A 17,061-nucleotide genomic window follows, 5' to 3' on the forward strand; every position below is an offset into this window, starting at 1 on the left:
ATCCTTTCTGACTGGTGTATCTGGTTTCTTGGGATATAATCCTAGAAATGTGATTGCTGGGTCAAATGGGAATTCCATTTTTAACTTTTTGAGGAAACTTCAAACTGTTTTCTACAGTAGCTGCACCAGTCTGCATATCTACCAGCAGTGCATGAGGGTTTTTTTATTATTTTTTTTCCTCCACGTTCTCTCCAGCACTTGTTTGTTGATGATAGCCATTCTGGAAGGTGTGAGATGGTACAGCATTTTCGTTTTGATTTGCATCTCTCAGATGATTAGTGACTTTGAGCATATTTTCATATGTCTTTTGACCTTCATATGTCCTCTTTTGAAAGTGCCTATTTAGCCGAAAACGATTTGGCTCAGTAGATAGAGCATCAGCCTACGGACTCAAGGGTCCCAGGTTTGATTCCGGTCAAGGGCATGTACCTTGGTTGTGGGCACATCCCCAGTAGGGGGTGTGCAATAGACAGCTGATCGATGTTTCTCTCTCATCGATGTTTCTGACACTCTATCACTCTCTCTTCCTCTCTGTAAAAAATCAATAAAATATATATATATTTTTTAAAAAGTGCCTATTTAGGTCATTTGCCCATTTTTTGATTGGATTATTTATCTTCCTTTTGTTAAGTTTTATAAGTTCTCTGTAAATGTTGGAGATTGAACCGTTATCTGAAATAACATTGGCAAATATGTTCTCCCATGCAGTGGGCTTTCTTGTTGTTTTGTTGATGGTTTCTTTTGGTGTGCAGAAGCTTTTTATTTTGATGTAGTCCCATTTGTTTATTTTCTCTTTAATTTCCATTCCCTAGGGGCTATATTGGTAAAGATATTGCTAAGACATATGTCTGATATTTTGCTGTCTATGGAGTCCTATAGGATTTTTATCGTTTCCCTTCTTACATTTAAGTCCTTTAACCATTTTGAGTTTGTTTTGGGGTATGGTGAAAGTTGGTGATCTAGTTTTATTTTCTTTTGCATGTATCTGACCAAATTTCCCAGCACCATTTATTTAAAAGACAGTCCTGACTCCATTATATGCTATTGCCTCCTTTGTCAAATATTAATTGAGGATAATGGTTTGGGTTGATTTCTGGGTTCTCTGATCTGTTCCATTGGTCTATATTCCTTTTCTTGTGCCAGGACTAGTCAGTTTTGAGAACAGTGGCTTGGTAATATAGATTGATATCTGGTATTGTGATCCCCCCAACTTTATTCTTTCTCAGGATTTTTGTGGCTATTTGGGTCCTTTTTAATTCCAGATTAATTTTTGGAGAGTTTGTTCTAGATCTTTGAAATATGCTTTGGTATATTAATCGGGATTGCATTGAATCTGTAGATTGCTTTGGGTAGTATGGACATTTTAATGATGTTCATTCTACCAGTCCATGAACACGGTATGTTCTTCCATTTGTTTAAAACATGTTAATCGCCCAGCCTATTTTGTCTTCCTGATGGAAAGTACAGTGTCAGTCACTGGTGATTAACATGGCAATTATCGCGTTATGTCTTTTTTCAATATTCTGCCATTTTCTGAGTAAAGGTCTTTTATGTCCTTAGTTAAGTTTATTCCTTGGTATCTTAATATTTTGGTGCAATAGTAAATGGGATTATTTTGTTAGTTTCTCTTTCTGTGAGTTTATTGTTGGGGTATAAAAAGCCTATAGATTTCTGGGTGTTAATTTTCTATCCTGCTACATTGCTGAATTCATCTATTAGGTCTAATAGTTTTTTCATGCAGTCTTTGTGGTTTTCTATGTACTGTATCATGTTATCTGCAAATAAGGACAGTTTTACCTCTTCCAATTTGTATGCCTTTTATTTCTTCTTCTTGTGTGATCACTATGGCTAGCTCTTCCAGTACTAGACCAAGTGGAGTGGTGAATGTGGGAATCCTTGTATTGTTCCTGTTCTTAGGGGAAATGGTTTTAGTTTTTGCACATTTAGTATGATGTTGGATGTAGGATTGACACATAGACTTTTATTATGTTTTATTATGATCCCTCCATTCTAACTTTTCTGATGGTTTTTATCAAGAAAGGGTGTGGAATTTTGTCAAATGATTCTTCTGCATTAATTTATATGATTATGTGGTTTTTGTCTCTGAATTTGTTTATGTGATGTATCACATTTATTGGTTTGCGGATATTGTATCATCCTTGCATCGCCAGATTAAATCCAACTTGGTCATGGAGTATGATATTTCTAATGTAATGCTGGATCTGATTTGCTAGAATTTTGTTGAAGATTTTAGCATCTATGTATATCAAGAATATTGGCCCATGGTTCTCTTTTTTTGTGGTGCCTTTATCTGGTTTTGGAATTAGGGTAATGCTGGCTTATAGAAAGAGCTTGGAAGTGAGCCTTCCTCTTGAATTATTTTTTGCAATAATCTGAGGAGGATAGGTGTTAGTTCTTCTTTGAATGATTGATAGAATTCCCCTGTAAAACCATCCAGACCATAGCTTTTGTTTGCTGGAAAATTTTTGATTACTGCTTCAATTTCATCAGTAGTTTTCAGCCTATTCAGGTTTTTAGATTCTTCTTGATTGAGTTTTGGGACCTTGTGTTTTTCTAAGAATATGTCCATTTCAACTAGGTTGTCCACTTTGTTGGAATGGAGTTTTTTATAGTATTTTTTCATAATCCTTTGTATTTCTGTGGGATCAGTTGAAACTTCACCTCTTTCATTTCTGATTTTGTTTATTTGAGTCCTCTCTTGTTGTTTCTTGGTGAGCTTGGCTAGGGGTTCATCAATCTTGTTTATCCTTTCAAAGAACCAGCTCTTGGTTTTGTTGATCTTTTGTATTGTATTTTTGGTATCTATGTCATTTATTTCCACTCTGATATTTATTATTTCTTTCCTTCTTGTTCATCTGGGCTTTTCTTGTTGCTCTCTTTCTAAATCTTTGAGTGGTAGGGTTAGATAATTTATTACCATTTTTTTCTTGTTTTTGTGAGGTAGACCTTAGAGCTATGAATTCCCTCTGAAGACTGTGTCCTATAGAGTTTGGATTGTTATATTTTCATTGTCATTTGTTGCCAGGATGCTTTTTATTCCTTCTTTGATCTCTTTGGTAACCCAATCATTTTTTAATAGCATGCTATTTAGCCTCCAAGTGTTTTTTTTCAGTGTTTTATTGTAGTTGATTTCTTATTTTATGCCATTGTGATCTGAGAAGATGCTTGCTATGATTTATATCATATTGAAGTTGAAGAGACTGTGTCTGTCTCCTAATATGTGGTCTATCTTTGAAAATGTCCTATGTGCACTTGAGAAGAATGTCTATTCTGTGGCTTTGTGGTCAAATGTTCTGATGATGTCAGTTAATTCCATCTGATTTAGTGAGTCATTTAAGATTGATGTTTCTTCGCTGAATTTTTGTTTAGAGGATTTAACCAGTGGTGTTTCTGTGTTATTAAAGTCTCCTACCATGACTGTATTACTGTTGATCTCTCCCTTGATATCTTCCAGAAGTTTTTTTTATGTATTTGTGTGCTCCTGCTTTGGGTGCATTTATGTTTACCAGAGTTATATCTTCTTGTTGAATTGATCTCTTTAGTATTATGAAGAGGCCTTCCTTGTCTCTTGTTATGGCCTTCACTCTGTTGTCTAATTTGTCAGATATAAGTAGTGCTACCCAGCTTTTTTCTCATTTTCATTTGCCTGAAAAGTTTTTTCCATCCCTTCACTACCAGTCTGTGTGGGTTCTTTGTTCTGAGGTGGGTCTCCTGTAGACAGCAGATACATGGGTCATGTTTTGTTATTCATTCAGCTAACCTATATATTTTTATTGTGGAATTTAATCCATTTATATTTAAAGTATTATTGATAGGTACTTATTTGTCAGCATTTTTATTCTTTATGTCTTCTTCCCTTCCTCTTTCATCTTTTTTAAAGAACCTTTAGCATTCCTTGCATTGCTGGTTTGGTGGTAATAAACTACATTAGTCCTTTTTTGTCTGTGAAGCTCCTGATTTCACCTTCAATTTTGAATGATAGCCTTGCTGGGCATAGTATTCTTGGATTAAGACCCTTGCTTTGCATGACTTTGAATATTTCTTTACATTCCCTTCTGGCCTGATGTGTTTCTCTTGAGAAATGAGTTGATAGTCTGATGGGATATTCCTTGTAGGTAGCTTTCTGTCTCTCTCTGGTAGCCTTTAATATTCTTACTTTGTTGTTGATTTTTGCCAATTTAATTATAATGTGTCTTGGTGTCAGTCTTTTTGGGTTCATCTTGTTTGGGATTTTGTTCAATTCTTGGACTTGTGTGATTTTTTTCTTCCCAATATCAGGGAAGTTTTCTGTCATTATTTCTTCACACAGGTTTTCTATTCCTTGCTCAGTTTCTTCTCCTTCTGGCAGCCCAATTATGTGGAAGTTGTTTCATTTGCTATTGTCCCAAAGCTGCCTTAGGCTCTCCTCCTGTTTTTCATTTTTTTTCCCCCAGTTGCTGCTCTGCTTAGGTGTTTTTTCCTACCTTGTATTCTAGCTCACTTATGCAATCCTCTGCTTCTTCTAGTCTATTGTTTCTTTCTATTGTGTTCTTTATTGCAGCGATGTCTTTCTTTATTTCTTCTGAGTTCTTCATTTCCTCTTGTTTCTTACACTTGTTGTTTGTCTTCTCTCCTTTTCAGCATCCATGTAGCCATTGTTGTGAATTATTTCCCTGACAAATTGCTTGCATCCATTTCATTTACTTCCCTTTCTAGTGATTCCTTTTTTTCTTTCATATGGGGGCTGTTTCTGTGTCTCCCCATTTTTGCTCCTCTAAGGTTGTCTGGTTATTTAGCTTACTCTCTACCACATTGACTTAAAGGCACAAAATACAACACAACAAAACACAACACAGAGGGCACTAAACACAAATGTATTCAGAATACCAATAACCCCATAAAAAGATGACCACCAGAGAAAATAAAATTAGGGGAGGGAAAGGAGTGCAAAAATGATATGACAAAATGAAAAAAAAAGTTAAGTTAGAGAAGAAGAAAGCTGGGAGAAAATATATGCAGATGTGAAGAAAGCTCAAAGAAAACAACAACTAATACAAAAAATGCAAACAACAAACACACATAAAAGAATGAGGAAAGCTGAATCTGAAGAGGTAGAGCTTATTTCCAGAAGGTAAGATCAAGCAATTGAATGAATAGGGAAATGACCATGATTCAATATAGAGAAGGTAAAAAGAGAATGAGTGTATATGAAGAAAAATGAGAAACAAAATACTAAAAAAAATAGAAACAATAATTGAAAAACATATATATTAAAAATATATATAAAAGAAAATTTATATCTGTATACATAAAATCTTAATATGCAAATAGACCAAATGGCAGAACAAACAAACAACCGAACAACACAACTAGTTGCTATGCTGTGCGCAGACCACCAGGGCACATGCGGAACATGGCACGCATCAGCAGCAGGCAGCAGAGCACAAAACATGGTGGACATTGCCTGCAGCAGGATGGTGGAGTAGGTGAGCGGGGACACTATAACACTGTAGGGTGCTGGTCACTGTTATCAGGATGAGCCTCTGGTGTTTACTGAAAATTCTTTTCTCTGGCATGCTGTGGTCCTGCCCATCGCTCACATTTGTTGCCTGTATGGGAGCCACTGCTTGCACCTGCTGCTGATGCCCAGGGCCAGCCCCAATCACTCAGCACCATCAGTGGGTGCGAATGGCAGCTGCTGGCCCCAATAACCCCTGAGGGCTTCTCCACCTCCCCCTGCTCCTGAGGGGTGATTGGGGTAGCAGCTGCTGCTTGCATATGCTGACAGCACTGGCCCCGTTCACACCCACTGCTGGCACTGGACCCAATCACTCTGCACCACCAGTGGGTGTGAGTTGCGGTGACAGGACTGGGGCTACAAGCAGACAGGGACCTGGGGGCCATGGCAGGAGGGGCTGGGCAGGGGCGCAAAGGATTTGCAAAGACGTACCCCTGTGCCCACCACAGCCTCATGGCCCACAGTTCCTTTCAAGGTGTACAAATTTGTGCACTGGGCCCCTAGTGTGTGTGTGTGTGTGTGTGTGTGTGTGTGTGTGTGTATAAAATTTTTCCCTTTCTTTAATCTTTCTATCTGTGTATTCATCTATTTTGGAAAAGGAGAATAGAGAGCAGATAGGCCTGAGTTGGTTATTGAAACTATGCTATTTATAGAAGAAGAGAACAAGCAAGGGGAGGAAAAACAGAAGCATAAAAAATAAAAGAAAAACAGGAAAAAAAACATAACAAACAAACAACAAGAAATAAAAAAGAAAAAAAGGTAAAAAAAATTGGCTAGTGAAGAAAACAAAAAGAGAAGTGTGCATGGACTTGGAGTAGGGGCGAGGAAATTAGATATATAAGTAAGATCAATGTTTAACAGGGAGTAAAAAGAAAGGATAGAGAAAAACTAAAGCAGGAACAGAGGAAGAGAAATGGATGAAGAAGTGGAAAAGTGAGGAAGAAAGTGTTGGCATAAAGGAAAAATTGAGATAGAGTAAAATAATGAATGTGTTGCTTATGGATGTATAGAGTTGTAATCTGGTATGGTCTAACACTGACCACTGGGTACACTGGCTCTTAGATCTCCAGGGAAGTGCAAAGTCAGTCACTTCCTGGGGACACCCAGCAGGAGCTACAGAAAGATCTGAGGATTCCGCCTCTTTGTATTGAGTTCAGAAGTGCTCAGATGAGGCCCAGCTATGAAGCAAGGCAGGCTGGTGCTGGTGTTGGATCTTGGGTCTTTTATTGATAGGTTTGGGGGTCCCTGACCCAGCTGCAGCTTGTTAGAGAGATTTTAACCTGAGCAAGAACAGGGCATTCATATGCAAAAGCTAATGCACACAAATTGGGTGGGGCAGCAAATTGGATGTGGTGGGGGCTCAGGGAATCACCAGAGTGGAACTATCATAAATGGCTGCCAGTCAGCCCTGTGACCAGGAAGGACCAAGCATAGGAACAATGACCCCTGTAAGCACTTCTATCTGGGAGAAAGCCACCCCTGAGTTTCTGTCCCAGTGCTAGACAATCCAGTTCCTTCTTATATGTGTCTGTGTTCCACAGAGCTTCTCTGGTGCTGGAACTCAGAGGAAGAGGACCTTGTAAGTTCTGTTTGTGTGTCAACCTTTTAAGAGGAGCAGCTGGGTCTCCAGCAGCCTCTGTGTCACTGAGCCTCAATCCTCAATGGTTTTTACAGCCTGTAGTTATAAGAACTTCTTTTCTCAGCTCTGGTAATCTGGGCTAGACATCTGTGGTACCCCTTGCTCCTCTGGGAAGTCTCTGCAGAGATCTTCTCCCTCCTGATTAAAAATTGGCACATGTGAGTGCCGGGCCAGCTTGTTTCTTGCCCTCTGGTTTCCTACCAGTCTCAGTGTGCTTTCTTTTTTACTTCTGCAGTTTCCATTCAACTAGCTTTATGGTGGCTTTCCCGGCCTTGGGCTCGGCCACGGGCTCGGCCGCAGGCTCGGCCGCACCCAGTGTCCCTGCGACCCGATTGCAAGAGCCGACCCCCAGTGGTCTCCTGCGATCGGCGCTGGTGCCCAAGGCCGGGAAAGCCTCCGGCGGCTTTCCCAGCCTTGGGCTCGGCCGCACCCAGTGTCCCTGCGACCGATCGCAGGAGCCGACCCCCAGTGGTCTCCTGCGATCGGCGCAGGCACCCCGCTGGTGCCCAAGGCTGGGAAAGCCTCGGGCGGCTTTCCCGGCCTTGGGCTCAGCCGCACCCCAACGTCCCTGCAACGGTTTCCTGGTGGGCGTGGTTGATGGGCGTGGCTTGGTTGGTGGGCGTGGCTTGGGCATAGCGAAGGTGCGGTCAATTTGCATATTTGTCTATTATAAGGTAAGATTGCTGTTAATCTCTCCCTTGATATCCTCCAGGAGTTCTTTTTATGTATTTTGGTGCTCAAGTATTAGGTTAGTATATGTTTACCAGAGTTATTTCTTCTTGTTGGATTGCTCCCTTTAGTATTATGAAGTGGCCTTCCTTATCTCTTTTTATGTCCTTCACTTTGCGATCTAATTTGTCAGATATAAGTATTGCTACCCCAGTTTTTTTTTCATTTCCATTCGCCTGGAAAACCATTTTCCATCTCTTTACCCTCAGTCTGTGTGTCTTTTTTTCTGAGGTGGGTTTCCTGTAGACAGCAGATATATGGGTCTTGTTTTCTTATCCAATCCATTACCATATGTCTTTGATTGCGGTATTTAATCCATTTACATTTAAAATTATTATTGATAGGTACTTATTTGTCGCCTTTTTTATTCTTTACCCCTGTGTTCCTTCTTTGCTTCCTATTTCTTTCTTTCTTTCTTTTTTTTTACAGCAGACCCTTTAGCATTTCTTTCATTGCTGGTTTGGTGGTGATAAATTCCCTTAGTCCTTTTTTTTGTCTGTGAAGCTCCTGATTTCACCTTCAATTTTGATTGATAGCCTTGCTGGGTACAGTATTCTTGGATTCAGACCCTTCCTTTGCATGACTTTGTATATTTAATCCCATTCCCTTCTGGCCTGACGAGTTTCTGTTGAGAAATCAGTTGCTAGTCTGATGGGGGTTCCTTTGTATGTAACTGTCTGTCTCTCTCTGGCCGCTTTTAAGATTCTTACTTTGTCATTGATGTTTGCCAATTTAATTATAATGTGCCTTGGCATCGGTCCTTTGGGGTTCATTTTGCTTGGGACTCTGTGAGCTTCTTGGATTTGTGTGGGTTTTTTCTTCCCTATATCAGGAAAGTTTTCTGTCATTATTTTTCAAACAGTTTTTCTATTTCTTGCTCAGTTTCCTTTCCTTCTGGAACCCCTATTATGTGGATGTTGTTTTGTTTCATGTTGTCCCAAAGTTCCTCCTGCTTTTTAATATTTTTTTTCTAAAGCTGCTCTACTTGGGTATTTTTTTCCATCTTGTCTGCTAGCTCACTGATGCGGTCCTCTTCTTCTTCTAGTCTACTCTTGGTGCTTTCTATTGAGTTCTTTAAAGCAGCAATGTCATTTTTCATTTCTGCTTGTTTCTTCATTTCCTCTTGGTTTTTACTCATATTGTCAAATTTGTCTTCCATTTTTTCAGCCACATTATGACCATTTCTCTGAATTCTTTCTCTGATAGGTTGCTTGCCTCTATTTCATTTACTTCCTTTTCTGGTGATGCCTGCTTTTCTTTCATATGCAGGCTATTTCTTTGTCTCCCCATGGTCTCTCTTCTCTGGATGTCTGGCTATGTAGTTCTCTCTCATTATCCCAGGCAAAATCTGACCTTTCCCTGGTGGAATGAAGAGCTCTTTTGAATCCATGTGTTTGCGCCAATTGGGGACCAGTGTTCTAGGGCTCCCAGCTGTTTGGTGGTTGCTGCAGTTGTGGATATTCAGGCTTCCGATAAGATCCACTTTCCCTTTTAAGATTGTGCCATTTCCGTGTCTGAGCCATAGCTCCTGGAGGAGATCCAGCCGCAGTGGGGGCTCCCTGGTCAGGGGAACCCTGTCCAGCAGTTCCCTACATTCTCCTGGATTTTAGCTGTTCCTTAACTTGCTAACAAATACTTCCCGTGCGAACCTCAGCTGTTCTTTCTTTCTGCTCCGGGACAAGGCTGCCATTTTTTCCTCCCTTAATTTTAGTTTTTATTCCTTATGCTTGTGTTCCTTCTTCCCTTTGTGTGTGTGTGTGTGTGTGTGTGTGTGTGTGTGTGTGTGTATTTATATATATATATATATATATATATATATATATATATATATATATATATATATCGGTCCCTTTAGTTCTTTAATTGCTAGCTTGGTTGTGATAAATTTCCTTAGCCTTTTTTGTTTGTGAAGCTCCTCATGTCCCCTTTAATTTTCAATCACAGCCTTGCTGGATAGAGTATTCTTGGATTCAGTCCCTTGCTTTGCATCTTTCGTATACTTCATTTTATTCCCTTCCTGGCTGATATGTTTCTGTTGATAAATCATTTGATAATCTAATGGGAGATCCTTTGTAGATAAATCTGTGACTCTCTCTTGAAGCCTTTAAGATTCTCTCTTTTTCATTAAGGTTTGCCATTGTAATTATAGCGTGTCTTGGTGTGGGTTTTTTGGGTTCATCTTGTTTGGGACTCTCTGTGCTGGTGTGACTTTTTTCTTCCCCAAATCAGGGAAGTTTTCTGTCATTATTTCTTCAAATAAGTTTTCTAATCCTTGCTTCTCTTCTTGTCCTTCTGGCACCATATACATCTTATCTAATAGAGACAGAATATGCTAATTGACCCTCACACTATCGCAAAGATGGCAGCGCCCGCAGCCAATAAGAAGGGGATATGCTAATTGACTGGCCCACTCTCAAATATGGCGGTGCCCACAGCCAATAAGGAGGTAATATACTAATTGACTCCCCCATCTTCAAACATGACAATGGCCACAGCCAATAAGGAGGGCATATGCTAATTGACTGCCACACCCTCAAAGATGTCGGTGCCCACAGCCACAAGATGTCAGCGCCCAGTCCTCTCAGTCCCTTCGGTGCACCTGCCTCCAGAGTTGCCCAGTCCCTTCAGTCTCCCAACTGCCCAGGGCTGGCCTGAGGCACAGGCAAGCCTTGGATGGTGGCTGCCCAATGGCTAAGGGCCAGCCTGAGGTGCAGACAAGCCTCAGATAGAGACTGCCCAGCTGCCCAGGGCTACCTGAAGTTCAGGTAACCAGGGCTGGCTGAGGCTTGCACTGCTGGCAGTGGCAGCAGCAGAGGTGTGATGGGGCATCACCTTCCTCTGATCACCAGGTTGCTTCCCGCCCCTGAGGGCTCCCGGACTGTGAGAGGGGGCAGGCTAGGCTGAGGTACCCCTTCCTCCAGTTCATGACTTTTCATGCACCAGGGCTCTAATATATAGATATAGCTATATATTATATATAGCTATAATATCACACCATATATATATATATAGCTTCATTTCATTTTGTCCCAAAGCTCTCTTAGGCTCTTCTTCTGCTTTCTAGTTATTTTCTCCAGTGGCTGTTCAGATTGTTTGTTTTCTGGCCTATCTTCTCTCTCACTAGTTTGGTCCTCCACTTCTTCTAATCTACTGTTGAAACCTTTCATTTTATTTTTTATTGTAGCTATATAATTTTTTATTTCCTCTTAATTCTTACATAAATTGTTGATTTTCTCATCTATCCAGTTTAGGAACTGCATGACCCTTACTCTGAATTCTTTTTATGACATATTACATGCCTCCATTTCATTTAGTTTCCTTTCTGGTGATTCCTCCTTTTCTTTCCTTTGGGGTTGTGTCTTTGTCTCCCCATTTTTGTTGTCTCTTTCTGGTCCTGGGCTCCCTTCTTGGGGCTTAAGGGGTAGAAGCCCCTTGCAGTCCAATGGTCCTGGACTCACTAGCCCCAGGGGCTGAGGTTCCTTGAGTTTCACACCTTTATTGTTTCTGCTCTGAGTTCTACCCCATTCTCCCATGGTTCTGGTACCTCAGTTGTCTATTTCTCAGGGTTGGTGGAGGCGTGTGCACAGTTCCTCTGGTGTGCTCTCTGTGATGGCCCAGAGCCCTCTGGCATGCAATTTGCTGTGTGTCCCCAGCCCTTAAGTTGGGATGGTGCTCTAGGTCCCTCTGGCAGTGCACTTGCAGGGTGGTTCTGTGACCTGTGGCTGGGCACACCAGGTCACACCCACAGCTGTCGCCTGTGCTGGGAGTAGGGCATGCACCAGGTAACAGCTCTGTCTGTGCTGGGTGCAGATTGTGCAAGGACTAAAGGTTCTCTCTGCACTGGGGCATAGCACACACTGGGCTGTAGCTCTGTCTGTGCTGGTGGCAGAGTGTGTTCTCTCTGTGCCAGACGTGGGGTGCACACCAGCCAAAGGGCCTGTCTGTGCTGGTGGCAGATCATGCTCTGTCTGTGCTAGGCATGGGACGCTCACTGGGCAAGGGCTCTGTCTACATGGGGGTGTAACATGCACCTGGCTGTGGTTCTATATTGGGATCAGGAATGGAGAAGGGAGTGGGGTACCTGTGGCTTGCACTCACAGCACAGGGACTTGAAGCATGGGTTCCTGGGACACTATGTTTGGGCTCTGGCTAGGAGTCACAGCTTGGGAGGTCTGTCTAGTGCACTCACTGCAGACATCTCAGTCCCACCTTGTGATACTGTCCTGCTCACTGCTGGAGCATGGTGGTGGTTCCAAACTGGTTATAGCTAGTAAGTAGCTCCCTGCACAGCTCCAAAGGTGCTGTCTGAGGTTAGTCTGGATGTTAGTTTGGCAGTGTTGTTCTTCCATTTTTTATTTCATCCATAACCTTTATTATTTTTCTCCTTTTGCTAACTTTAACCTTAGCTTGTTTTTCTATTTCCAGTTCTTTGACGTATAAAGTTAGGATTTTTATTTGTGATCTCTCTTTTTTTCACTGCCTGCAGACAATCCAGCCATGCCAATTTCTTCAGTGTTCTATTAGAGATGAGATAGAAATGGACCTGTCAGGAAGCACCCTGAATGCCTTTGAAATCCTGATATTCACTTTTCTCTCTCTTTGTCCATGTGAGAAATTGTGGGTGACTATGTTTTTCAGTGCTATGTTATGCTGGCTTGGTGAAGGGCTGTCATGATTAAAGTAAATGTTCTTACCCTTTTTAATATTCTAGGATGTTAGGCTTCACTAGAGTGCTAGAATTTTGCAGTTGGAGTTTGGAGCTCTCATAATATATTTTGTCCATTGATGGTTGATAAACCAGTATTTTCATGGGATAAAGGATGGGAACCTTTTCATCTTCCATGTTGCTAATGTTGCTCTCCAAATTATTTTAAATTAAACTTAATACAAAATTTTTTTCTTTGGTTTATGAGTCAGTATTTGAGCATATGTTTTATAGTAATTTTACCTTTTGACTTAAAGTGTGAATACCCCAAGATAGCTAGAGAATATAAGACAAAATATTCATAATTTTGCTTGTTATTGTTAGTCATAAGATTCTCTTCTGGCCATGGGCCTACACTCAGTGTTCAATAGGGCCTTATAACTGGAAAATAATAGTCTCTGTAAGGGATTTTATCATTTGTCTGAATCAAGGATTCTTTGATACCAAAAGTCCAATGGACACCTCTGCCTCTGTCAGGGTCCTTCTGCCATAAGTTCCATTCACCTTACTGAGAAATTTCTAAGATCTGTAACCCAAACACAAATGTGGATCAGAGGGACCAAATGATGGACAGAGTGGGAGGCTTCTTGGAGGGCAGCCTATTATCATGTCCAAATAAAGATAGAGACCTTCTTGATATCCTGATAGATAAATGACTTCAAATTGACCACATGTTAAATGCCAAATTACTAGTAGCTAAAAAGTGCCACCAATTGTTGGGAAGTCTTTGTATTTGTTGGAACTTAGAGTAACTCAAGCTTGGAAATTGCCTCCAGTGCAATGAGACATACTGCCCCTGCCCAGTTTTCTTGCAGAGATTTAGGTACCAGGTCCTTGTATTTTTTCTGAATTAATAACCCAGCCTTGTTGCCACATGTGAGTCCACATGTTTTCTCTCTTTGTTGGGTAATGCTTGTCTAGGTCTATTGAAAGATGTCATTAATATAGTGGAAGGTTAGTGTTCCATGTGGCAGTGGGACTTGTTTCAGATCATGGCCTTTTTGGAAAGATATTAAAGGTATATGCAACATGTTGCACATATGATACACTAACCCAGATCATTCATGTAAATAAGGATGCTAAAAGGTACAACTATAATGTCAATTGTTTCATATCTACTTCCCTTAGCTTGGGCAAAAGCCAGTCACCGTTTGAGATAACACCAGTGCCCATGGGTGCATGACTGCATTGATCATATAGTAATCAGTTGAATCACCATGCACCTGAGGTCTAATCTACAGGCCAGATGGAGCTATTGAATGGAGAAATAGTCTTATGGAGAACTTTTGCTTCATTAACTCAGTAACGAGGAAGGTACATATTTTTTTCCCCTCCATATAGTTACTTTACTAGTCAAAGGCATTAAGCACTAGAAGTGTATTAGATTCAGACTCATCACCATGTGGACTCTAGTGGGGCTCTGTGTTGTGCATGATGAACAATATCTGGTCACAAGTATCTGATGCAGAACCTATCATTCTTCTCCTTGAAAATCATTGTTTTGTAATAGGATCCATTAGATGTCTTTGGGGAAGACCTTAACACCAGATGATCCACCGTTTTTACACCACTCTGATGGCTAGTACAAAGTTGGTATCTTGAAAGTAGCTGCTTTTACTTGCTTGGAAACTTTTTCATTAAGCTCTGGATTGTGCCATGACATCAATTAAGTTTCAAATTAAGTTCACTTCTTTCATTATTGAGCCAAACTATCCAAATCTCTATGGAATCTTTGGATCACTGGAAAAGCAATTGTGAGGTCATTGCATACTTTTTCATTAAATGTCAGAAAAATATGCTACATTGTAATGCCAGGGATATGCTTAGATTTAATAATAGTCATTGTGTATAATTTCCTGTGTAGGGTCTACATAATTTTCTAGTGACTACTTTGCTTTCTGGTTTCTCTTTCCTGTGTTTCTTTTTCTAAATGTAAATATCTATATTTTTTATTTTTCTTTCTTTTTCCCCCTAAGATATAGCATACTTCGTATTTTCTATTTCTGCTTTTTTCTCACTTAACCTTATCTCTTAGAAATCCCTCCAAATTGGGTTATAGCAATTTTTTATTACTTTCAGAGTTGTATGTATAACTCTTTGTTAAAGTTATACACCATAGTTTGTATTACCATAATTTATAGTACATATCTTGTTATTCAAACTATTTTATGTGTTTGTACATTTAGGTGCTTTTGAGTTTTGCAATTAAAATATGGTGTAATGAATAACCTCAGACATATGCATTTTTATTATTTGGTATATGAATATATATTAATCTAAACTATTCAAAACAAGTAGGGACTAATATAAAATATATTTGATAGCAAGAAATGTTTATGAAATAAGGAGACTACTTCAACATACACACACATTAAAATTCTTCTCACCAATTTATGTCAGGTACTTACATTCTGTACTTATAAAAATGAGAAAAATACTGCTATACACTTGTTATAAATTTGACATCTAAAGATTTTACAATAGGTCTGTTTTTCTGTTCAGTTCACTAAATTCATATCTTTATGTAGCTTACGAAGATGTACCAGGTGAAAATCTTATGCTTGAGCATGAAGAATTGATGGCAGAAAGAGAAATACAAGTAAAGAAAAAAAAATCTTCCCGAGGCGAAAAGCTCATTAGTAAGTATAATAATTATAGATAACTTTAAATTATACTAATAAGAAGATCTTTCTTATTTGGTTGATAAGTAAAATATGTATTGGAGCATTTATTTTTTAAATATATTTTTATTCACTTTTAGAGAGAGAGGAAGAAAGAGGGAGAGAGAGAGAGAGAGAAAGAGAGAGAGAGAGAGAGAGAGACATGGATGTGAGAATAAAACATCGATTGGTGGCCTCCTGCCTGCCCCTACTGGGGATCAAGCCTGCAATCCAATCCAGGTATGTGCCCTGACTTGGAATGGATCTGGCAACCTTTTGGTGCATGGCATGATGCCTAACCAACTGAGCCATACCAGCCTGGGTGGGGCATATATTTTATTTAAATTTTACACTTTGACCAAAAGTATGTCTACCCTAAGATAATTAGAGAATACAAGTAAAAGTATTGATAACTTTTGGTTGGAATTTCTTGTCTTGAGACTATTTCACAATCATGAATCATGTACTTGCAAGCTACTGAATCTCAATAATAGGCCAATAATTGTCTCTTAATGGGTGTACATCTTTTAGCTTGCTATTCCTGGAGATTATGGATTCAAAAGTATAGCATACCACTGACCTGTGTCAGTTCTTTTTTCTTAAGCTCCAATTGGTGAATAGAGAGGCTGCTGAGATCTGTAACTCAAGGCAAAATTGATCAGAGGGGCTCAGGGGAGCAGTAGCCTGGGTGGCTTTTTGGAGGGCCTTTGGGTCATTCTCCTGGTTGCGGCCCCAATTGAAAGAAAGCGGCCTTTCTTATAACATCATAAGAATTCCAGTAGGTGAATGGTTCCATCAATTTTTGCACCTCCATTTAATTATTTGACCAGAGAGAGCCAAAGCTGGTCTTCACTCATGGAATGAGATACCATATCTCTTATAAATCATGCCCAAGTACTTAAGTACTAGGTACTTGTACCTTGTCAGTGATAATGGTACAGCAAGTTGCTGTCCAGCCCTTGTTAGGTAGTTCCCTTGTTTGTACCCCATAGAATGATATTATTAATAGAGTAAGAGGCTAGTCCTCCCTCATGGAATCCTTTCAAAGTTATGATCTATTCATTGATTACACATACTTAGGTACCCTTGTGGAGGGGTGTGAGTGGTAAATTGTACCTATTTCACATAAGAATGAACTGATCCTAGTTATTGCCATAGAGGAATACTAAAAATGATATTTTCAATATTATTTGCTGCATAACAAGTTCTTACACTCTGGAAAATTATTTCTACAATGTCAAGTACTATTAATGTCAAGGGCTGTCTTGTGGATTGAACAGCCAAAATAAATTTAGTATCTATGAACTCAAGGCCAGGCATACAAGACAAGTGAGTTATCAAGTGGAGATATAGTCTCAGGGAGATTTTTGACTGCATTAAATTTAGCAAAGAGGACAGTAATTTTTTCTTTCCCTAGCATATTTTTTGATAACATATGTTCTAGGTATTACTAATCAAGTAGGTTCACAATGGTCATAACTGCAGCAATTTTCATCAGAGTTTGGAAGAATATAAGTGGAGCTGCACTTAGGCAATACATCTATAGCAATAATACATTCATTTGGGGGCACTATACAATTGAGGTTTTTGTTCACTCAAAGGGACTCACCCATAGTTTGGTCTGGGTAAGGATCCTATTTGTATTGCCCTTAGACTTCAAACCAGATAGGATTATTTATTTTCCTGTCATCCTGTTATAAAGGGTTGTCATGATTACAGCGACATCTGCACCACCATTCAAAAGGCTCAAGAAATGCAATTCTATACCATTTATCAGTTGATTATATTCCTTAGCAGAGGTCCTCAGATT

General features: G+C 39.8%; 1 protein-coding gene across 1 annotated transcript in view; it reads left to right on the plus strand.

Moving 5' to 3' along the window:
• Positions 1-17,061, plus strand: part of LOC103304446 (coiled-coil domain-containing protein 7-like) — a 430,240-nt gene that overhangs the window by 318,086 nt on the left and 95,093 nt on the right. The window contains exon 22 of the mRNA XM_054716612.1: positions 15,120-15,230. Coding sequence (XP_054572587.1) covers positions 15,120-15,230 — 111 coding nt within the window. The remainder of the gene's footprint in view (positions 1-15,119; positions 15,231-17,061) is intronic.

Source organism: Eptesicus fuscus, chromosome 5 (genome assembly GCF_027574615.1).
Source record: "Eptesicus fuscus isolate TK198812 chromosome 5, DD_ASM_mEF_20220401, whole genome shotgun sequence".
Taxonomy (NCBI): Eukaryota; Metazoa; Chordata; class Mammalia; order Chiroptera; family Vespertilionidae; genus Eptesicus; species Eptesicus fuscus.